The 22,964-nt window shown below is 52.6% G+C and overlaps 1 protein-coding gene across 3 annotated transcripts in view; it reads left to right on the forward strand.

Annotated features, from left to right (window-relative positions):
- Positions 1-62: 62 nt before the first annotated feature.
- SLC4A8 (solute carrier family 4 member 8) overlaps positions 63-22,964 on the forward strand; it is an 82,296-nt gene continuing 59,394 nt past the window's right edge. Inside the window, exons 1-2 of one of the 3 annotated variants that reach the window (XM_051845480.2) lie at positions 63-256; positions 16,128-16,209. In XM_051845480.2, the coding sequence (XP_051701440.1) occupies positions 212-256; positions 16,128-16,209 (127 nt within the window). In that variant the 5' untranslated portion in view covers positions 63-211. Of the gene's footprint in view, positions 257-445; positions 604-16,127; positions 16,210-22,964 lie in introns of those variants that run through there. The other 2 variants (XM_070052255.1, XM_070052254.1) reach the window with 2 other exon arrangements.

Consider the following 22,964-nt stretch of genomic DNA (forward strand, 5'->3'; position numbering starts at 1 on the left):
GATTGGCTGCCCAGGCCGCTCGCTGATTGGCTGCGGCGGACGCCTCGCGGGCCGGTGGCTATGGAGGCGGCGGCGGCGGCGGTTGATGGTTGACCGTTGGCTCCGGGAGCGGGGTCGCCTACGGGGGGTGACCCGCTCACACCCGAGCCCGGCGCGCGGGCTGCGGACGCGCGGCCTGGAACCCACCGGCGACACCTAGCTCGGGGCCGCTATGCCGGCCGGGAGTAACGAGCCGGACGGCGTCCTCAGCTATCAGGTAGAGGGCCCCGCCTCCCGCTCCTCCCCGGGGCGCAGCCTCTCCCGGTCCTCGGCCCACCCTCCTCCTTCCTTCCTTCGGCCCCCCGAGCCCGGACTTCCCGGGCCACTCCCTGAGGGCGAGGGGGAGGCCAGCCCGGGACGCCAGGGGGCGCTCGGGCCGAGTGGGTGGGGATCGGGCCGGGGCTGGGTGACCTTGGGCCGAACCGGGAGCCTGGCCGGTCTGTGCCGCATCCCTGGCGCCGCCACGCTGCCCCGGTTCTCTCCGGGTCTTCCCTGCCAGGAGACGCCGGCTCTGGGCTCGTCGCGGGCCGAAGGATAGCCAGGGACCTGGCTCTGATGGGGCAGGTCTTGTCTTTGTGTTTTTCTTTTTTTCTTTTCCTTGGGGGCTTCTGGTTCCCCGGGGTGGCTCCCACAGAGGAAGTGCTGGGAAAGGCTGTAGGGGCTGTGCGCCCCCCACCCCGCCCCGTGCACAGACCAGGACAGGTGCAGGGGAGGGGAGCACAGATGGGGCTGAGGATGCATTGATGGGTCAGGAACAGGTGTTTACTGAGGGACGAGAAAGCCAAGTTTAAGTTTACCGCGAAGGAGACTGCTAATGGCAAGGAAAACTCCGGACTAAGGTGTCAGGGGGTTGTAGGTGCTCATCTTAGGGCTGCCTCCCACGGACTGTGTGACCTTGTGCGACTCGCGAGGCCTCTTGGAACCTCAAGTTTCCCAAGCGATTACAACAGGACAGGGAGTTTGTCTCAGGGATCTGTCTGTGAAAGGGCTATAAGGGCTTTGCAGGATGACCATTGCTTGTGTGACCGGGAGTGAGCGGTAGTGGATTCTCTCACTCCCTGCACCTCTCCTGTGCTGGACATCGGAGGGTTTGGTTGCTTGGGGGTGGGGGTGGGGAGCCTGGGGCTGACGAGGAGGCTGAGAAGGGGATGATGGACCAGCTCAGGAGGAATGACAGGTCTTGGAAACCAATGCTACGTTGGCGTCAGCCATGTTTTCCGGGAAGAGGCAAGGAAGACGTGCTGAGTTTGTAGCCAAGTGGGCATCTAACACTGACTCTCCTTTTCTTCCTGGTCATAGTTTGCTACCAGAAGGTGCATAATTCCTTCTTGGTTTGCTCAGTCAAAAAAGGAATGATAGCTAAGGCTTTATTTTTTGTTTATTTGAAAGGCAGAGAGAAGGAAATAGAGGAGAAAGAAAGCTAGATAGCTCCCATCAGTTGGTTCACTCCCCCAAAGAGCCCACAGCAGCCTGGGTTGGGCTAGGCCAGCCCAAAGCCAGTAGCTGAGAAACCTCCATCTGGGTCTCCCATGCGGGTGGCAGAGATCCAAGCACTTGAGCCATCACCTGCTGTCTCCCAGGGTTTATTAGCAGAAGCTGGATCCTGAAGCAGGCCCAGGACTTGAACCCAGGCGCTCTGACACGGAATGTGGGCATCTGAAACAGCATCTTAACCGTGGTGCCACACGCCTACCCCAGTATCTCAGATTTTAGGGCCTATCAAGACCTGCTGTGGATACAGTGCTGGTGGGCAGCCATTGGCAGTGGTACTTTCCCGGAGCCTACCATCTATTGGGAGGGGAAAAGAAATAACTGGTTTCAAATCATATAGTCACACAAATCCATGTATCATCGTAAACTAGTAAGTGCTTTGAAAGAAAGCCAGCCAGGTCGGTGCATGTATGAACACTCGTTCCAGCTTTAGTGTCAGATCAGAGTAGGTTTTGCTAAGGGAGACATTTTGGTACAGAGCTAAGGGATGAATGAATGCCAGCTGAGGAGGAAGGGAACTCGAAGGGCCATGGGGGCCAAGCGAGCAGCATATACGAAAGTCCTGTGGCAGGAGGGGACGAGTCTGACCAAAGACCCGAAAGAAGGCCATGTGCTGGAGCCCCAGGAGCCGCGAGAGGAGTGGTGGGAGGTGTGTTCTGGGCCACACCTCCAGGGCCCTGTAGCCCATGCTGAAGATGTTGCTGTTTTCTGAGGACGAAGGGGAAGACGTTGGAGGGGGTTAAACAGGAAGGGAAAGGGGAGGCAGAAGAGAGAGTGAATGAGATCATGATCAGATTTTTCCTGTTGAAGCTTTCTGTGGGGCCGGCATTGTGGCACAGCCGGTTAAGTTGCTGCCTACAACACTGGCGTCCCGTGAGCGCCGGATCGAGTCCCAGCTATTCCACTTTTGATTCAGCTCCTTGCTAATGCTCCTGGGAAAGCAGTAGAAGATGGCCCAAGTGCTTGGGCCCCTGCAGTCATGTGGGAGACCCAGAAGAAGCCCTGGCTTCTGGCTTCCGCCTGGCCCAGCCCTGGCCATTGCAGCCATTTGGGGGAGTGAACCCATAGGTGAAAGATCTCTCTCCTTCTCTCTCTCTTTCTGCCTTTCAAATAAATAAATCTTACAGAAAGAACACTTTCCCTGTCTGTGGTAGGGAGAACAGGCTGGAACAGAGGAGGAGACAGCGCCCTTAACTTGCAGAATGTGTGCAGGTTGTGTTACTGAGAACCTAATGACCTGTGGGCTTCCATTAGTGTTCTGGGAAGTTGATAATCTGAGTGCTTCTGGGTAGGATGGATAATAATTGTTTCCTTTCTATGCAGTTTGTGGAACTTTCACGGGAGATGGGGTGAGGAGAGGCACTGTAAGAATGGGAACAGCAGGACCTCCTGAAGGCTGGAGTCGGGCGAGAAGCAAATGGGCACTTGAGATTTAGGGAGGTGAAGGGAATGGAGAAAAGGAGGAAAGGAGGTAGGAGTGATGCAGAAGAGGCACCTGCCGATTGAGCCTCCTGGGTGCCAGCTAAGCTGGGTGCAAGGCAGCCTTGAAAAGTGAGTGAATTGCCCTTGGTGAAATACAGAGGTTCCAGACTCACACCCAAATATACCCAGTCTGTGTCGTCCTCTCTGGGGTGGCCTGCTGCCCTAGCCTTCTAACTGTGACCTTTGCTTTATTTCTCTGCTCTTTTAAGAAGTTATCATTACTTTTACCTTAAATTTATCTATCTATCTTTCTATCTATCTATTTGAGAGAGAGACCGGGGAGCGGGAACCTTTCATCCACTGGTTCACTCCCCAGCTGGGACCTGAAGCCGGAAGCCAGGAACTCAATCTGGGATCTCCCACGTGGGTGCAGGAACTACCACTGAGCCATCACTTGCTATTTCCCAGGGCCGTGGGGAAGTCGGGAGCCGGGAATTCTGATAGGAGACAGACATCTTAACTGCTAGACCAAACAACTGTTCCTCTGCTTTCTTTCTTGCCCTACAGTTCCCACAAGGAAGCCACTGGGAGTTTTAATTTTATTTATTTTTTAACAGATTCATGTTATTTATTTGAAAGGCAGAATTATAGAGAGGGAGATCTTCCATCCTCTGGTTCATTCCCCCAAATGGCCCCAGTGGCCGGGACTGGGCCAGACGGAAACCAGGATCCAGGACCCAGGAGCTTCATCCGGCTCTCCCAAATGGGTGCAGGGTCCAAGCACTTGGGCGTCCTCTGCTCCTTTCCCAGATGGAGCTGGATCAGGAGTGGAGAAGCCAGAGCTCTCCACCTGTGGCACTCTAGGTAGCGGCTTAACCAGCTAAATAACAGAGCCGGCCCCCAGGGGGGAGCTTTTAAAAGCACGAAGCAGGCTGGGCAGCAGGTTAAGCTGCCACTTGGAATGCCTGCACTCTAGATGGGAGTACTAGGATCAGATCCCCCACTTCTGCTTCCAGTCCAGCTTCCTGCTGATGTGAGCCCCTGGAGGCAGCACACAAGGGCTCAGGTGCTTGGGTTTCTGCCGCCCATTAAGGAGATCTGGATAGAATTCCTGGCGTCCGGGTTTGGCCTGGCCTAGCTCAGGCTGTTGTGGGCATTTGAGGAATAAGCTAGCAGATGAAAGGTCTTTCTGTGTCTCTCTCTGGTTTTCAAATAAATAAACACAAACAAACAAACACAGGTGGGTGTTGTGGTGACGTGGAATAAGCCGCCACTTGAGAAGCCCACATCCCCTATCAGAGTGCTGATTTGAGTCCCAGCTGCTCCACTTCCAAACCAGCCTCCTGCTAATGCACCTGGGAAGCGGTAGATGCTGGCTCAGTGCTTGAGTTCCTGCAACCCCAGTAGGGGAACTGAATGGAGTTCCAGCACTGGCTGTTGCAGCCATTTGGGGAGTGAACCAGCTGGTAGAATATCTGTGTCTCTCTGCCTTTCAAATAAAACAAAAATCTAAAACAACACAAAACAAAAAACAAAAACCACAAGTCAGATTATGTTGTGGCCCATCTTTCTTTTCTTTTAAAGATTTATTTATTTGAAAGGCAGAGTTACAGAAAGGCAGAGGCAGAGAGAGAGAGAGAGAGAGAGAGGTGGAGAGATCTTGCATCCACTGCTTCACACCCCAGATGGCCGCAATGGCTGGAGCTGCGCCGATCCAAAGCCGGGAGCTTCTTCCAGGTCTCCCATGCAGGTACAGGGGCCCAAGGACTTGGGCCATCTTTTTCTTCTTCTTCTTCTTCTTTTTTTTTTTAACCCAAATAAGCCTTTTATTTAATGAGTACAAATTTCATAAGTACAACTTTAGGAATATATTATTCTTCCCACCATTCCCGCCTTCCTGGCCCTACTCCCACCCTTACACCTCCTCCCTCTCCCATTCCCAGTCCCATTCTCCATTAAGATTCATTTTCAATTAACTTTTATACACAGAAGACCAACTCTATACTAAGTAATGATTTCAACAATTTGCACACACAAACAAACAGTTTGAGAATAACTCTTACAGTTAATTCTCATAATACAACTCTTTGAGGACAGAGGTCCTGCATGGGGAGTTAGTGCACAGTGACTTCTGTTGTTGATTTAACAATTAACACTCTTATGGATGACGTCAGTGGTCACCCAAGGCTCTTGACATGAGCTGCCTAGGCTATGGAAGCCTTTTGAATCCAGTCTCCAGCAGTATTTAGACAAGGCCATAAGCAAGGTGGAAGTTCTCTCTTCCCTTCAGAGAAAGGTACCTCTTTCTTTGATGGCATGGCCCATCTTAAAATCCCTCACTGGCTTACTTCCCAGTGCATTTTAGAATACAACCCAGTCTCCTTGTGGCCGATCTCCCAGAGTGCCCATGCTGCCCTCTCGCCATGCACCCCTGCTCTAGTTTCTTTCTGTATCACCAGCATGCCAAGCTCATTTGGACTTCCGGAGCTTTGTCCTGATCCTCCCCACCGTGTAGGGCACCCTTTCTACCTAGGCCTTCTCATAACTCAAATGTCACCTCTCTGGAGGGGCTTTCCCTGACCTCCAGCCCCTGTCCCTCACTCTCTGTCTCATATGGCCCTGTTTTCTTTCTGAATAGCATACGTAACTTATCGGAAGCATTCTTGTTTTGATTTTATTACCTTCTCAGATAGGAGCTTCATGGGAGTGGGGACCAGGATCGAACTCTTGTCCTCCACAGCAGTATGGCCGGCTGTAATGCTGGCGCCCGGTGGCCATATCTCAAGGCAAGATGCTTGTTCTTGAAGCGCTCCTGGGCAGTCAGGAACTGCACAGAGCAGCAGATGGTCACTGCTGCCATGCCTTTGCTCAGGTGTGCAAGCCAGAAAGTTGTAACCCTCCCTCTCCACCAGGAAAATGCTGTTTTGACCTTCCAGGTCTGACTGCGTGTGGAGTTACTCAGAATTCCTCGTCCAGTCTCGTCGGTCCCCAACGTCTCCCCAAGTCCCATCCTTTCTCCCGCTCCTTCTCTGTGGACTATACATGTGCATCTCTGCTGGCACTGTTTTGTTTTTGTTTTTAAAGATTTGTTTAATTATTTGAAAGGCAGAGTTAGAGAGAGATCTTCCACCTGCTGGTTCACTCCCCAGATGGTTGCAACAACTGGGGCTGAGCCAGGCTGAAACCAGCAGCTTCTTCCAGGTCTCCCACATTGGTGCAGGGGTCTAAGGGCTTGAGCCAGCCGCTGCTGCCTTCCCAGGCTACTCGCAGGGAGCTAGATCAGAAGTGGAGCAGCGAGGACTCCAACCCAGGCCATGGCTTAACCCGTTCTGCCATAGCACTGGCCCCTGTGTTGTTGCTGTTAACTTCTGTTGAGTGCTTGTTTTCTGTGCATTATCCCATTTAATTTCTAGATGTCGCAAATGAATTTTGAGGAAACTTTGACGTAAAGGGACCTAGAAGTGGCCAAGCGGCCTGTGGCTCTGCAGAATCCAGGTCTGCCTCCCTCCAAAAGACACGCCCTTAATCACTGTGCCTAGCTCTGAGTGAGCACTGAGGGAGTGTGTGGGAAGACACGTGTGGCAAGGTGCACAGAGGATGCACCAGAGGGCAAGAGGCCAGCGAGGCGGCCGCTGCTGTAACTTAGGGTGAGTTAATGACCTCTGGAGGTGGTTATTTAAATTTGAAGTCGGTGAGCTCTTAGAGGGAGAGATAATAGAGGAAGATGAGGAAGCTTTAGGGAAAGCCCCATGCTTTGGCCTGGAACTGGGGCCATCTCGTAGCTTCACAGCTCTCCTGGTCACCACGCTAGGAACCAGGCAGAAGGAAATGCTGGCGGAGCAAGCTGGAGAGATTGGAACCCTCAGAATTGAGCCAAATGGTGCTGGGAACTGAAGAGACGTTCAGGGAGGGAGCAAGTGGCACAGGGAACCCAAGTGACTGTGGGCAATCCCCAAGGCTTTTATGAGCACCAGGCCTGCCCAGAGTGAACAGTTCTGTAGAACTCTTCAGAACAGCAAGTGCTGGTAGAGGGCTGAAAGCCACACCCCATGTAAGGCTGAAGGAGACCTGGACTCCAGTGCACTTGTTGGAGCTCGGCAAGTATTTGCTGAATGAATGAGTGAACGGATGTGGAAAATGGGACAGCTCTTCTGAGGCTTATGGTCATGTTGTGGTAGTTCGTAAATATTTGTCCAATGTTAAGGAGTGAAAGTATTAACCAGACATGGCAGCCTGTCCGCACACGGCTTAGCAATGTGTGATCCCTAGCCTCCCTGGCCTCTGCCAGCACACACTGAGTGTTCTTCCCGGACGGGAGGACTGGGGAGCTGAGGGCGTCCTATTCCCCTGGTTTCACCGGCTGTGCTGGGGGGCTTCACCGGAGCCAGGGGGGCTGACCTGCCCAGCAGAGACCTGAGCAGGAACAGGTGGATAGTGCACACACAGTTGTCCTAGCTCATGGTTTGCCTCGTCAGGGTAGACAGGGGTCACAGTAGGAATCGGGGTGCAGTAAAGCTGCTGTATGTGTTCTAAATGTGCCGCCAGGTAGCAGGAGCAGTTCTTAGGCCATGGGTGGTTTCCCACAAGGTGTAGCAGTACGTTTGCTCTGCTGGTGGGGGTTAGGAAGTCATGATATATGTCCAGTGTTAGTTTTCTAGCATATTCCCACTGATTGGCTTACACAATGCACATTCCTCGTCTCCCAGTCAGAAGTCTGACTCAGGTCTTTCTGGGGGTTTGCTTTGCTTTCCATCTTTTAGAGACAGCCTGCATCGCTTGGCTCACAATTCCCTGCCTCTGCCTTTCCTCTCTCTCTCCAGAGCCAGGAACTTAGCATCTCCCGGGTCTTGCACGTGTCCTCCCCTGCCTCTGCTCCCATTTTTGAGGGTCCTTGTGATTACATAGAGATTATTACACGGCGTTGACGAAATCCAGGATAATCTCTTTATTGTAAGATAGTGACTAGCAAATTTACTTCCCTCTGCAACCTTAATTCCCCTTTGCCTGCAGGGTGACACACTCAAATTGTTGCAGGGTTAGGGTGTGTGTCGCTTTAGGGGACCACCGTTCTCTCCATCAGTGATCTGTACTGCGGAGGAGTGGATCCTGGTGGGGGTCCCTGGGATTTTAGGTCCCTCGCAGGCTGCTGAGGGGTGGGGATGGGCAGCTCATGGCCCTGGAGGAGAGGCGGTGTGGGCACGAGTTCTCGTGGAGTCTTTATTTCTTCCCCTGGGTGTCTACATTCAGGAAGTAATTGAGGGCATCAGAAAGTTAGGGTTCTGTGGGTCAGGTTTGGGGGCTCTGCTGGATGGAGAGGAAGATGGAAACGAATAAGGAGATGGAGGAAGGGCACTTCAGAGCACAAGGTTCTAGAACACTGAGGATTTGAGCAGATGAGGGTATGGACCTTGAGCTATTTTCACTGCAGGCATTAATCCAAGATTACGTCACCTGAGCTCTCCAGAAATGACCGGGTTCTTGGATTTTGCAGTATTAGCATGTGATGTTAGTAGGAGCACAGCCAGGCTTGAGTTAGAATTCTTCCGATGAACTCTTGTGAGATTTTGCCCAGTCTTGATTTAAGGCTGTTTTGAGGATATGTAAATACATTGCTAGGCATATAGTGAGTGTCCAACAGCAAATATTTGTTGGTACTACTGTACTGGTTGTATTGACTTGGTTTGCTGATTAGAAACCCTGGAAATCATCTCTGTATTTATTGATTTAAAAATGGTCAAATGGGGCAGGTGTTTGGCCTTGTGGTTAAACTTAAATAACCGAGTCCTTGCCACTCAGGTGGGAGACCTGGATTGAGCTCCTAGCCCTCAGCTTTGGCCTGGCTCTGGCCTGGCTGTTGGGGGTATCTGGGGTATAACTCAGTGGTAGGGGCACGGGGTTCTCTCTCTCAAACAAGTAATTTTTAAAAAACCCATATTTCAAATGTGGCTAAAAGTGCCAGAACTCAGTAAACATTAACCTCTTTATTTTTGGTTCTGGTGGGGATGGAGATATGGGGAATGGGAGGGCTTTATAGAAAATCTCTGAGAACATTGAATTTTTTGGGAAATAAATGAAAGAGATCTTGAGGTAAGACATCAGAGAGACTGCAGGAAACGAGGCGGGATTCAGCTATGCGGGTCTGCACCTGATAGGTCCTGGGAGGAACAGCAGGGAAGGTGTGTGGGACACGGGGCTCAGACACACTGTGCTGCCCACGCTTCCACCGCCCTGAAGCTGTGGCTGCTCCCAGGAGCTGGAGCCATTCAGGAAGACCCAGAGCTGCCTCCACTTTTTAATTCCTTCACTAACGTCCGTGAGAATCTGGTTTGCTACTCAGCTAGAATTCATTTATTTTTCAAGGCTCCTAGCAGTACTTCCTCTCTCAAGGCCTGTCTTGCAGTTTCGACGTTGTAATGTGCCTTCATTCCCTTTTCTAGCCTCTTCCTTGAGGCAGGCACCTCAGGTCAAGTCACATGTAGTAGTGGGTCCCTGTCGGCGGGCAAGGAAGGAAGTGCAGAGAAGAGAGACTTAGTACAGGGCATTTTCTGTAGATTTCCCTTCCTTCTCTCCCTCTCCCCTTCCTTTCAGTTTCTTTCCAGCTTATATAATGTGGTTCTCATGATTCACATCTTTCCTGAGTCAGAAACCTTTTTGGATGAATATTGCGGACGCTTTCCCAAGAAAAATGCACATTTGCATTCCCATGTGCTACCCCAACTCTGTGAATGCCATCCACACGTCCCCTGGAAATCCACAGATCCTGGGTAGGAAGTCTTCTTGGTCCTAACTAATGATGGCATCAGAAGAAATGCTAGCCAACTGGCGAGTTCTCGGCAGACAGCCCAGATCAAAGAAGCCTAATGTCCTTTTAGGTTCATTTTGAATAACTTCAAACAAACTTTGAACAGCCTGGAAATGTATGGAACATTTCCAGCGTATACCAAAGTAGGGAGATTTGCATAATGATCATCATGTACCCATAGCTTGGCTTCTGAAGTGAACGCGTCATTGTGTTTCATCTGTGTCTCCATTCAGTTGCCAAATCCCAGACGTCTTTCCATTTCATCAGTAACGACTTCAGTGCCTGTCACTAAAGATTAAGGACCTTTTAAAAATAACGTAACTGCTGTATCACACGATTATCTTCCTACTTTCAAAAATAACAATTATCCTTCAATGTAATCGAATATCCCTTCTGTTGTTTCAATTTCTGTGAGTGCCTTGCAATTCTTCTCCTATTTTAATAGTTGGTATATTTGAGCCAGGATCCAAATAAGATCCACACAGGTGCTTTTTTTTTTTAAGATTTATTTATTTATTTATTTGAGAGGTAGAGTTACAGACAGTGAGAGGGAGAGATAGAAAGTAAGGTCTTCCCATTCACTGGTTCACTCCCAAAATGGCTGCAATGGCTGGAGCTGGGCTGATTCGAAGCCAGGAGCCAAGAGCTTCTTCCGTGTCTCCCACACAGGTGCAGGGCCCAAGGATTTGGGCCATCTTCCACTGCTTTTCCAGGCCATAGTAGAGCTGGGACTGAAAGAGGGGCAGCGAGGACATGAACCATTGCCGCAGGAGGAGGATTAACCTACTGCACCACAGCGCTGGTCAGGGCCCCAGTTGCATTTTTTTAAATGTCAAACCTTTTAATGTTTTGGCTAACAGTGCTCTCTCTCTCTCCATCTCTCAGCAAGACAAAGAAAGTAGATAAACAATTACTTGGTGGATATGGGCTGTAGTGAACCAATCTAAATTAAAGAAACTAACAAAGAGGTCAGTTTTCAAACAATGTTTCTGATGATTGATTCTGTGCTTGCCTTATGTTTTGTTTTTGTAGTCTTAGGGTCAAAAATCAATGATCTCTCCCTCCCCCCACCCACTTTTGTAATCCCACTGTGCTCTGTGCTGTGTCAGATGGCTGAGGACAGTACCAACTGTTGTGATTGAGCTCTGGCCTCTTAGTACCAACTGTTGTGATTGAGCTCTGGCCTCTTGATTTTAAAAACCAATGGGAAGGCTGGCACCGTGTCTCACTAGGCTAATCCTCCGCCTTGCGGCGCTGGCACACCGGGTTCTAGTCCCAGTCAGGGCGCCGGATTCTGTCCCGGTTGCCCCTCTTCCAGGCCAGCTCTCTGCTGTGGCCAGGGAGTGCAGTAGAGGATGGCCCAAGTACTTGGGCCCTGCACCCCATGGGAGACCAGGATAAGTACCTGGCTCCTGCCATCGGATCAGCGCGGTGCGCTGGCCGCAGCACACCGGCCGGGGTGGCCATTGGAGGGTGAACCAACGGCAAAGGAAGACCTTTCTCTCTGTCTCTCTCTCTCACTGTCCACTCTGCCTGTCAAAAAAAAAAAAAAAAAAAAAAAAAAAACAACCAATGGGAAAGCCAACATGAATAACTATTTATATCCATATGTGGTTTTATGAGAAAATATTGAATATCAATCAAAGAATTCACAAAGCTAATAAACATTCATCGAAATCTATTCTTGATGTGACATTACACATCATTCTCTCCCAAAGTCCTTGGTTCACAGTAGGGTTCACTCTTGATGTTGGCCTTAGACAAATGGGTACTGACATACATCCGCCAAGATAGTATCGCTGGAGTATTTTACTGCTCTCAGAATCCTCTGTGCTCCCCCTGTTGAGCCCTCCCTCCCACCCGCGCCTGCAACTACTGAGGTTTTACTGTCTGCATAGCGTTGTCTTTTCCAGGAAGCCATGTGATTGGAATCATACAGCACGTAGCCTTTTCAGACCGGCTGCTTTCACCTAGCAGTGTGCATTTAAGGTTCTTCCGTGTCTTGATAGCATATTTCTTTTTAGCCCTGAATACCATCATCTGGTCGTATCACAGTTGACCCCGTTCACCTACTGAAGGGTATCTTGGTTCCTTTCCAGTTTTGGCAATAATGAACAAAGCTGCTATAAACACTTGTGTTTAGGTTTTTGTGGGGACATAAGTTTTCAGTTCTTTTGGGTAAATACCAAGGAGCATGACTGTTGGATTGTACGGTAAGAATGTGTTCAGTTTTGTGAGAAACTGCCGTGCTGTTTCGCATTCCCACCAGCAGTGAGTGGGAGCTCCTCCTCAGCGTTTGGTGGTGGTGGTCTGCATCTTGGCCACCCTAATATGTGTAGCCAACTGCAAAACCCTTTCGGGGCCGGTGCCGTGGCGTGGCGGGTAAAGCTGCTGCCTGCAGTGCCGGCACCCCATATGGGCGGGCACTGGTTCAAGTCCCAACTGCTCCACTTCCAATCCAGCTCTCTGCTATGGCCTGGGAAAAGCAGTAGAAGGTGCCCAGGTCCTTGGGCCCCTGCACTCACATGGGAGACCCAGAGGAAGCTCCTGTCTCCTCGCTTCAGATTGGCACAGCTCAGGCCGTTGCGGCCAATTGGGAAGTGAACCAGCGGATGGGAGACCCCCTCTCTCCCCCCTCTCCCCCCTCTCCCCCCCTCTCCCCCCTCTCCCCTCTCTCCCCTCTCTCCCCTCTCTCTCCCCTCTCCCCCCTCTCCCCTCTCTCTCCCCCCTCTCCCCTCTCTCTCCCCTCTCTCTCCCCTCTCCCCCCTCTCCCCTCTCTCTCCCCCCTCTCTCCCCCCCTCTCCCCTCTCCCTCCCCTCTCTCCCCTCTCCCCTCTCTCCCCTCTCCCTCCCCTCTCCCTCCCCTCTCCCTCCCCTCTCCCTCCCCTCTCCCCTCTCCCCCCTCTCCCCCTCCCCTCTCCCCCTCTCCCCTCTCTCCCCTCTCCCCTCTCTCCCCTCTCTCCCCTCTCTCCCCCGTCTCCCCCCTCCCCTCTCTCCCCCCCTCTCCCCTCTCTCCCCTCTCCCCTCTCTCCCCTCTCTCCCCTCTCTCCCCGTCTCCCCCCTCCCCTCTCTCCCCCCCTCTCCCCCCTCTCCCCTCTCTCCCCCCTCTCTCCTCTTTCCCCCTTTCTCTCCCCTCTCCCCTCTCCCCTCTCTCCCCCCTCTCCCCTCTCCCCCCTCTCCCCTCTCCCCCCTCTCCCCCCTCTCCCCTCTCCCCCTCTCTCCCCTCTCTCCCCTCTCTCCCCGTCTCCCCCCTCCCCTCTCTCCCCCCCTCCCCTCTCTCCCCCTCTCTCCCCTCTCCCCTCTCTCCCCCGTCTCCCCCCTCCCCTCTCTCCCCCCCTCTCCCCTCTCCCCCCTCTCTCCCCTCTCCCCCTCTCTCCCCTCTCTCCCCTCTCTCCCCCGTCTCCCCCCCTCCCCTCTCCCCCCTCTCTCCCCTCTCCCCCTCTCTCCCCTCTCTCCCCTCTCTCCCCCGTCTCCCCCCTCCCCTCTCTCCCCCCCTCTCCCCTCTCTCCCTCTCCCCTCTCTCTCCCCTCTCCCCTCTCTCCCCCCTCTCCCCTCTCCCCCCTCTCTCCCCTCTCTCCCCTCTCTCCCCCGTCTCCCCCCCTCCCCTCTCCCCCCTCTCTCCCCTCTCCCCCTCTCTCTCCCCTCTCTCCCCCGTCTCCCCCTCCCCTCTCTCCCCCCCTCTCCCCTCTCTCCCCCTCTCTCCCTCTCCCCTCTCTCTCCCCTCTCCCCTCTCTCCCCCCTCTCCCCTCTCCCCCCTCTCTCCCCTCTCCCCCTCTCTCCCCTCTCTCCCCTCTCTCCCCCGTCTCCCCCTCCCCTCTCTCCCCCCTCTCCCCTCTCTCCCCCTCTCTCCCCCTCTCCCCTCTCTCTCCCCTCTCCCCTCTCTCCCCCCTCTCCCCTCTCCCCCCTCTCTCCCCCCCTCTCCCCTCTCTCCCCCGTCTCCCCCCTCCCCTCTCTCCCCCCCTCTCCCCTCTCTCCCCCCCTCTCTCCCCTCTCCCCTCTCTCTCCCCTCTCCCCTCTCTCCCCCCTCTCCCCTCTCCCCCCTCTCTCCCCCCCTCTCCCCTCTCTCCCCCGTCTCCCCCCTCCCCTCTCTCCCCCCCTCTCCCCTCTCTCCCCCCTCTCTCCCCTCTCTCCCCTCTCTCCCCTCTCTCCCCCTCTCTCCTCCCCCGTCTCCCCCCTCCCCTCTCTCCCCCCCTCTCCCCTCTCTCCCTCCCCCTCTCTCCCCTCTCCCTCTCTCTCCCTCTCCCCTCTCTCCCCCTCTCCCCTCTCCCCCCTCTCTCCCCCCCTCTCCCCTCTCTCCCCCGTCTCCCCCCTCCCCTCTCTCCCCCCTCTCCCCTCTCTCCCCCCTCTCTCCCCTCTCCCCTCTCTCTCCCCTCTCCCCTCTCTCCCCCCTCTCCCTCTCCCCCCTCTCTCCCCTCTCCCCCTCTCTCCCCTCTCTCCCCTCTCTCCCCCGTCTCCCCCCTCCCCTCTCTCCCCCCTCTCTCCCCTCTCTCCCCTCTCTCCCCTCTCTCCCCTCTCTCCCCCCTCTCTCCCCTCTCCCCCCTCTCTCCCCTCTCCCCTCTCTCCCCCCTCTCCCCTCTCCCCCTCTCTCCCCCTCTCCCCCTCTCTCCCCTCTCTCCCCTCTCTCCCCGTCTCCCCCCTCCCCTCTCTCCCCCCTCTCTCCCCTCTCTCCCCTCTCTCCCCTCTCTCCCCTCTCTCCCCCCTCTCCTCCCTCTCTCCCCTCTCTCCCCTCTCTCCCCTCTCTCCCCTCTCTCCCCTCTCTCCCCTCTCTCCCCTCTCTCCCCTCTTTCCCCTCTCTCCCCTCTCTCCCCTCTCTCCCCTCTCTCCTTCTCTACCTCTCCCCCTCTCCCTCCCTCCCCCTCCCTCTCCCTCCCTCTTCCTCTCCCTCTCCTTCTCTCTGTGTAACTCTGACTTTCAAATAAATAAAATACAATCGTTTTTTAAAAAACCTTTCAGTTGATTTGTTTGAATCAGGATCCAAATGAAATCCACATATTGCATCTGGTTCATTGTCTCTTTAACCTAACTGTTGAAAATGGTATTTTAAGAGCTTACAACTTAGATGTTGAGGATACTTGCTGTTACTGGTTGGTCACTTTTTTCTAGGTCTTTTGTGTGGACAGAATCTGAATTTTGTTGATTATATTTCCCTGGGAATGTTTTTTGTGGAACTCTGTTTCATTGTATTTTCAGTAAATTGGTACTTGGATTTAGAAACTTGATTAGATTGGAGATGATTTATTTGGTAAGATTACCTCATGTGTGATGATGTGGGTCTCCCACGAGGAGGTATATGATGTTCAGTTGTCTTTTTTTTTTTTTTTTGAAGATTTATTTTTTATTTGAAAGACAGAGTTACAATGAGGCAGAGGCAGAGAGGGAGAAGGAGAGGGAGAAAAAGAGAGAGAGAGAGAGAGAGGTCTTCTTCCGCTGATTCACTCCCAGTTGGCTGCAACTGCCAGAGCTGTGCAGATCCAAAGCCAGGAGCCAGGAGCTTCTTCCAGGTCTCCCACGTGGGTGCAGAGGCCCAAGGACTTGGACCATCTTCTACTGCTTTCTCAGGCCATAGCAGAGAGCTGGATCGGAAGTGAAGCAGCCGGGACATAACCTTAACGGGCACTGCAGGTGACGGCTTTACCCATTATGCCACAGCGCTGGCCCCTGGTAGTCTTTTTTGTGATGTTAGCAAAACTATTAAAAATCATTACAATCTGCTAGGGCTTGCAAAATGGTGAGGTTCTATCATTCGTTTTTTATTTCTCCTCTTCCGTAATGAGAAACTTCCCTCATCTGGTCTATGGAACTACTCTGCGGTATAATTTAAGCTGGAAAGCCGAGGTAAATTATTTCCCAGTTTCCACACTAATGAGTTGGTTTATTTACATTATCCTCCAATGGTGATCAGTAATATTTTTTTAAGTAATGTTGTGAACTCCTGAATCTAAACATATTTGATATATCGCGTCTGTTGCTGATATCATCATTATTTTCCTATTTTTGGCAAGGTCACTCTTTAAGTTTGCTCCTGAGTCCTTTTTAAATTTTTACTAATTTTCCTTTTATTTGAAAGGCAGACAGAGAGACAGATGGAGAGAGATCTTATATCCACCTGTTCACTCCTACAATAGCCAGGGTTGGCCAGACTGAAGGAAGGGCCCCGAACTCCAGCCAAGTCTCCTATGTGGATGGCAGGGATCCAGATGTTCTCTGAGTCTCAGGTTGATGGCTGGCTACTCTATTTGCATCTCAAAGTTACTGTGAAGTTCAAATTTCAAAGTACACATAAACCATTGTGTGCTGCCCCCCCCCCCCCCCAAGTAACTCTAACGGTCTGATATATAAGGACCTACTCTGACTGCTTATTTGTGTTTAAACAGAGAGCAGATGAAGAGGCTGTGGTGGATCAGGGCGGCACCAGTACCATTCTTAACATTCACTATGAGAAGGAAGAGTTGGAAGGTAAGAACCGCTGAGGGATCAGAGGATGGGCGAGACGCAGCTGGTGTGGGAAACAGACCTGGCTCTGCTGCCAGGACACTGGACTGGAGTGCTAACTCTTTCTCTCTAGCTTATGACCCTGAGGGAGAAGCATTTAAATTCCATTAGCCTCAGGGCCCTCATCTGGTCAGTAAACTGGGGCTGTATCTCCAGTGCTGGCTGACAGCACGGTCACTGGGATGTAATTGCAGCACCTGACACGGTGCCTTGAGAAGCTCAATGTCGTCTGTATCAATGTTAAGAAATAATCTGTTCCTCGGGAATGCGAAGCACTTGACCCTTGACAACTGGGTGGAAAATAAATGCGCACAGAACATGTAAACAGACAGCAGCAGTAAAAGCAGAGAGTTGTAGCATCTCAGGTTGGCTGTAAAACCATTGTGTCCCATTTCCAACACTAGCGTTCTCTGTCCTAACTATTCCAGTTTCCTGCTGGTGTTCTCATCTAAACAAGAAAAGGGGAAACAGAAGCTCACCTTTAGGAGTTCACAACACAAATTCTGTGAAACCCTAGTGTCGCTCCCCCTCTTCGCGGAGGAACGACACAGGACCCTGCGCTGTTCTTTCGTCTGCTCGGCCCTCCCCGGGTTTGCTGCTGGTTCTTCCCGGGTTGGCTACTATCCCTTCCACCTCCGTGGAAGGGCGGTTCCCCCTGCCACTTTCCCCACTTCCGCGGGGGAGCGGCACACCGCCGGCCGGCTCTCTCGGGGGCTGCTCAGATGTTCCTCAGGTGTTCCCCTTAGATGTTCCCGGTGCATGCCGTCTCTCTCCTCCTTTATAGTCCTCTTCCGCCAATCCCAACTCTGCTACCCACACGCCGAGTACACTGCTCTCCTCCAATCAGGAGCAGGATCAGCTCCTGCAGGTCATCACTCAAGTTGGCGAGAGGCAGCTGCGTAGAAGTTGTTACTCCCTTCTCAGCACCATATTGTGGGAGAGCAGATGCATAGAATAAGTCTTAATTCCAGTAACAGTCTAGTCCGAGTTGCTCCCCACACCCTAGGAAGGGAAGGGATGGAAGAAGCACTTTGTTGTCAGGCTCTGTCTGGTTTATCCTCCTAATGCCTGTCTTCCTTTCTCTGCTCCCCACCGAGAACTGCCACCTCCCTCCAGCCAGTGTGTGGCATCCTGCTTCCCCTTTTCCCAGGGGGCCTACTTGGATCCATACCTAGCCGTGGCTTCCTGACTAGTGGCGATGCTCAGTTTCATTAGGGAAGGCGCATGCCCAGCCCAGCCTTGGTCCCGTGCCTGTTAAGTCCCTGCAGCATCCCCTGCGTGGCTGAAGGCCATGATGCAGCGACGTTCTGGTGCTGAGACGGCGGGTGAGACCCTCTCTCTGTAACGCGTGTTCTGGGACGGGTTTTTCATCCACGCTGCGCAACCCCCAGAGAGCACTTGTCCTTTGGATGGGGTGAGGCTGTAAGGCTGACTCAGCCTCTCTGTTACCATGAGAACTTATGTGGGTGGCTCAGCGGAGGGCAGTGGTGTTTGGGTGTGCCAAGGTTAAGTTGTCCAGGTTATTTTGAGCTGATGGGGGAACAGCAGTGAGGGCAGGGGCGTGTGGCCTGGGAGGCTTCCATTTGCTCAGTGCCCTCTGTTAGGCGTTAGATGAGGCACCTATGCAAGCTGTCGTCTTCATCTTCATGGCACCCCAGGCAGGTAGGTGTCATCGCTGGTCTGCGTGTGGACAGCCCAGCAGCTGGTGCATCGGGACTAACCTCCTATTCTGTACTCATATCTTGTTCCATCACATCAATATTTTCTTTGTCTTTTTGAAGATTAATTCAAGTGCTTTAAAAATTATTTACTTATTTGAAAGGCAGGGATACAGAGAGATCTTCTACTGCCCATTCACTCCCCAAATGCCAGCAACAGCTGGAGCTGGGCCAGGCTGAAGCCAGGAGCCAGAAATTCAGCCCGAGTCTCCCACATGGGTGGCAGGGCCCCAGCTGCGTCAGACATCGCTGCTTACTCCTAGGGTGTACATTAGCAGGAAGCTGGAATTGGGAGCAGAGCCAGGACTTGAACCCAGACATTCTGAAATGGGACGCAGACATCTTAACCACTGCACCAAAAGTCACTCCCCCATAAACGTTTTAATCTGTTGCTCCCTTCATTCTGTCTTGATAATCCCGTTGTCTCTCTACCTCTCACTGCACCTCGGAGGTCCACGTGAAAACCCACTGGGCCTTTGCTCCCAGCAAGGAAGCAACCATTTATGAGCACTCTTGTCTGCTTGGGAGTAGAATAATAAGCTGGGGCAGGTGCTTATGGATCCTGAGGACACACTTCCGTCCACAGTGGTCAGCGAGTCTTTGGCAGCGGGAGCAGCTTCTGCAGGTGACACAGCCTGTCCCTGACACATGCTCTACCTTGCTGAGAGCCACCCAGGGTGATGGCGTTATGGCAGGATCATTGTTGGGAAGCAGTCCTTTATTCATGGAGCTTTCTGAAAGCCAGAATCTTAGTTCTCTTTACACCTTGAAGATGAGTGCTGTGCGCAGTTGGAGGACACGTGCCCACTCTGGAGAGGAGAAGAAGAGTGGGATTTGCTGTGGGGCAGCCCAGGATCAGTGAGGCTGCACTCAAGGTGCTCTTGTGTCTTGAAGGTGGAGGTTAAGGTCAGGCCCTTGTGTTCTGATTCAGCATTCATGCCATGGCAGAAGGTTCTGGGCCTGTGGAGAAACCTCTGGGCCTGCAGAACCTTCCCTTTTTCTATACCTGGACCCACATGGCCATCCCTTCCCTTACCCCATTTCCAGACCTGCTTCTGAGATCTAGTCTCTGGATATTGTTAGAAACTTTGTGAATAGGGCCGGCGCCGCGGCTCACTAGGCTAATCCTCTGCCTGCAGCACCGGCACACCGGGTTCTAGTCCCGGTCAGGGCGCCGGATTCTGTCCCGGTTGCCCCTCTTCCAGGCCAGCTCTCTGCTGTGGCCAGGGAGTGCAGTGGAGGATGGCCCAGGTCCTTGGGCCCTGCACCCCATGGGAGACCAGGAGAAGCACCTGGCTTCTGGCTTCAGATCAGCATGGTGCACCAGCCGCAGCATGCCGGCTGCAGTGGCCATTGGAGGGTGAACCAACGGCAAAGGAAGACCTTTCTCTCTGTCTCTCTCTCTCACTATCCACTCTGCCTGTCAAAAAAACAAACAAACAAACAAACAAAAAAACCGAAAAAACCCAAAACTTTGTGAATAGGAGACTTTTTTTTGTATAAGTTAATCTTATCAGTAAGGGAGGGTACATTAAAACGTGACATTACTTTTTTTTTTTTAATGTAAGGGAAAAACTCAAAAGTGGACGTTACCACAGCTTTCCAAAGATAAACTCAAGAGAAGTCACAGCCTGTGACATGCTTCCGTGAGCTCACAGCCCCAGGGGACTCAGGACAGTTGTTTCAGTTGGAGGAATGGCTTTTTCTATATTTTCTGGAGATCATTATACCTGATTAACTACTAGATTTCTGATTCCTGCAGTAAGCTTAATGCCTTCTAATAAGGTTTTTTTTTAAGATTTATTTATTTATTTATTTATTTGAAAGAGTTATAAAGAGGCAGAGGCAGAGAGAGAGAGAGAGAGAGAGAGAGAGAGAGAGAGAGATCCTCTATCCACTGGTTCACGCCAATCTGAAGCCAGGAGCCAGGAGCTTCTTCCGGGTCTCCCACACAGGTGCAGGGGCCCAAGGAGTTGGGCCATCTTCTGCTTTCCCCGCTATGCCACAGTGCCGGCCCCAATCTAATAAGGTTTTAAACAGAGGCCAGAGCCAGTTGACCATTTTACAACTAAAAAAAAAAAAAGAAGAAGAAGAAGAAGAACGACGACTGCCTCTGTTGCACATGTTAGAGTCCCACTGTGGTTACTGACTTTGAGTCAACCTGTAAGCTCCCGGCAGCATCCTGCCCTCTGCTACAGACTAATGAGCTCTGAGAGAGTGCCTGGTAAACAGCACGTGTGTAGTGCACTGTGCACTGACGCCCCAGTCACCGTGCGTTCTGTTCTGCTTGGCAAGGGTCAGTACCAGTTCACTCCTAATGACTGTTCTCTGGATGGGTATATATACTTATTTTAAAAAATATATACCATGGGGCCGGTGCTGTGGCGTAGCAGGTAAAGCCTCCGCCTGCAGTGCCGGCATTCCATATGGTTGCCGGTTCGAGTCCTGCTTCTCCACTTTCGATCCAGCTCTCTGCTATGACCTGGGAAAGTAGTAGATGGCCCATGTGCTTGGGCCCCTCCACCCACATGGGAGACCTGGAGGAAGCTCCTGGCTCCTGGCTTTGGATTGGCACAGCTCTGGCTGTTGTGCCCATCTGGGGAGTGAACGAGTGGATGGAAGTCCTCTCTCTGCCTCTCCTTCTCTCTCTGTGTAACTCTGACTTTCAAGTAAATAAATAAAATATATATATATTGTATATATACACCTACATTCCATCTCTCTCATAATTTTTACTAAATTAGAATACTTTACTTACACACAGCCCCAGAAGACTAGGTGTGACACGGACTGCAAACATAAATGGGTAGTGAGAGGGGAGAAATGACGTTTGGGTACATTGTAGGTTAGGAGACTCTGGAAGGAGAGCAGTGACTGGCTGGCACAGTGACCGCAGGGTCAGTTCTGTGAGGTCACAGGACTACCCGAACCAGATGATGCACTGCATTTTCTGGTGCTATGTGCATCTCCTGGTGTCCGTCGCTCATTTCTCAGAAGACCCAAATTCCTGCTCCGGAGCCCTGGTCTAGACATCCCGGCCTGATTTCTTCTCGGGAGAAAGCACCTTCCTTCTCCAAGACTCGAGCTTTCCCTGCAGCAGCAGCACAGGCTTCTGCGGGCTGGCTCCCCAGCCATGCCTCAGAGCTGCCTCGGGAGTTTAGAAATCAAGCAGAGGCATACGTTATCCCTTGCCAAACATTTGCTGAGCGCCTCTGAGCAAGGAGTAAGGACAGCTGCAAGAATGGAACCATTGTGTCTCCTCCAAAGAATGGCCTAGCACGAACATTTCCTGGGACTTGCACATCAGGACCTGGGCTCGACCAGTATCTCTACAACACCCAGGATGCCACTTGCTCCAACCTCTTTGCTTTATTTTAATGGTAACAGTGAGGAAATGAACCAATAAGATGTGAGCTAATAAAATGGGCTCTAATGGCCTGGGCATTGCCTCTTCAATTTCCCTGCAGAGCATACATCAGCCCTCTTAGCAGTGCGAGCCCTGTGAGCCCTGCAGGCGCGCCTTTCCCTGCTGTGCCACAGTGCTAGTCCCTAGGATCCAGTTTTGTTTCCCGTGGTCCACTGATTCTTCATGATCTGCCCCTGCCTGCCTGTCTGTCCCCTTCCTCCTTTCCTTCTTGTCTTTTCTACCTCACTCTGGCCTTTTTGCCTTGGAACCAGCCCTGCCTGTTCGTACCTTAGGGCCTGTGCACCTGCTCGTCCCTCTCCCAGGGATACTCTAACGCCCTCCCCCCGTGCCTTCCCGTGGCCTCTCCTTCTCAGGCATCCTCTCTAAGCATCTGAGCAAAAGCCTCCCTTCTCCAGCCCTACCCCGATGCTCCAGCACTTTACCTGGTTTGATGCGTGGCACCCCCTGATATTTGATGTGATTTTGTCTGCTTTCCTGACCACTGTGTCCCCCAACTACAAAACGTGTCCTGAGGACTTTGTGCTGGTCACGACTGGATCCCCAGCCTTGGGGACAGGACCTGGCACCGTTAGGTGACTGCCGCCGCCGCCAGTGATCTTCACTGACACTTCAAGTGGAACGTTGTTGGTTAACAAGTGGCGTGTGGGGTTCTGATTAAGACAGGATGCAGTTTAGTCAGATTCGGATTCTGAGAGGGAGGTAGGGCCTGAGACCTCGGGAACTAGCCAAGGAGTAGTGGGAGACAGGACAGATAACTGCCCGCCTTTACTGCAAGGCAGAGTAAGTGTCTGGGAGAAGTGCTAGTCAGGGCCCTGGGGACTCGGGGGAGGGGCCGGCACCTCTGATCAGGGAAGTCAGAAATGCTACTGAGGACAAAGGCGCAATGGCAGTGCGTCTTGGATGAATGGGCCACGGCGCTTCCAGGAAGCTCAGGCACGATTGTGGAATGGCCGTTTGGCTCAGGCAGCGAAAAGTGTGAAATGAGAGTGGGTGCAGCAGCGGAGGCCATGGGGAGGAGACGGCTGTTGTGCTGCTGGGGTACATCCAGACTTCCCCCCGAGAGTGTGTATTCTCTGTGAGCATGCGGTATGTCCACTTTTATGTCTCTTGAGCTGACCGCTCAGGTCTTTCCAGTGTCTTTCCTTTTATTTTCTCATTGAAGTATAATTGTCCTAAGGGAAGAAAAGACTAGAAAGGAGACGGAGGCCTGAGTGAACACAAAGGGGTCTGAGCTTGTAGGGATGAGCTGTACCAGGAGGATCAGTTTGCAGTGTTAAAGTAATGTGGGAGGCCAGCACTGCGGCTCACTAGGCTAATCCTCCACTTAGTGGCGCCGGCACACCGGGTTCTAGTCCCGGTCGGGGCGCCGGATTCTTTCCCGGTTGCCCCTCTTCCAGGCCAGCTCTCTGATGTGGCCCGGGAAGGCAGTGGAGGATGGCCCAAGTGCCCAACCCGCATGGGAGACCAGGAGAAGCACCTGGCTCCTGGCTTCGGATCAGCGCGGTGCGCCGACCGCAGCGCGCCAGCCATGGCGGCCATTGGAGGGTGAACCAATGGCAAAAGGAAGACCTTTC

This window comes from Oryctolagus cuniculus, chromosome 11, assembly GCF_964237555.1.
Source record: "Oryctolagus cuniculus chromosome 11, mOryCun1.1, whole genome shotgun sequence".
Classification (NCBI taxonomy): domain Eukaryota; kingdom Metazoa; phylum Chordata; class Mammalia; order Lagomorpha; family Leporidae; genus Oryctolagus; species Oryctolagus cuniculus.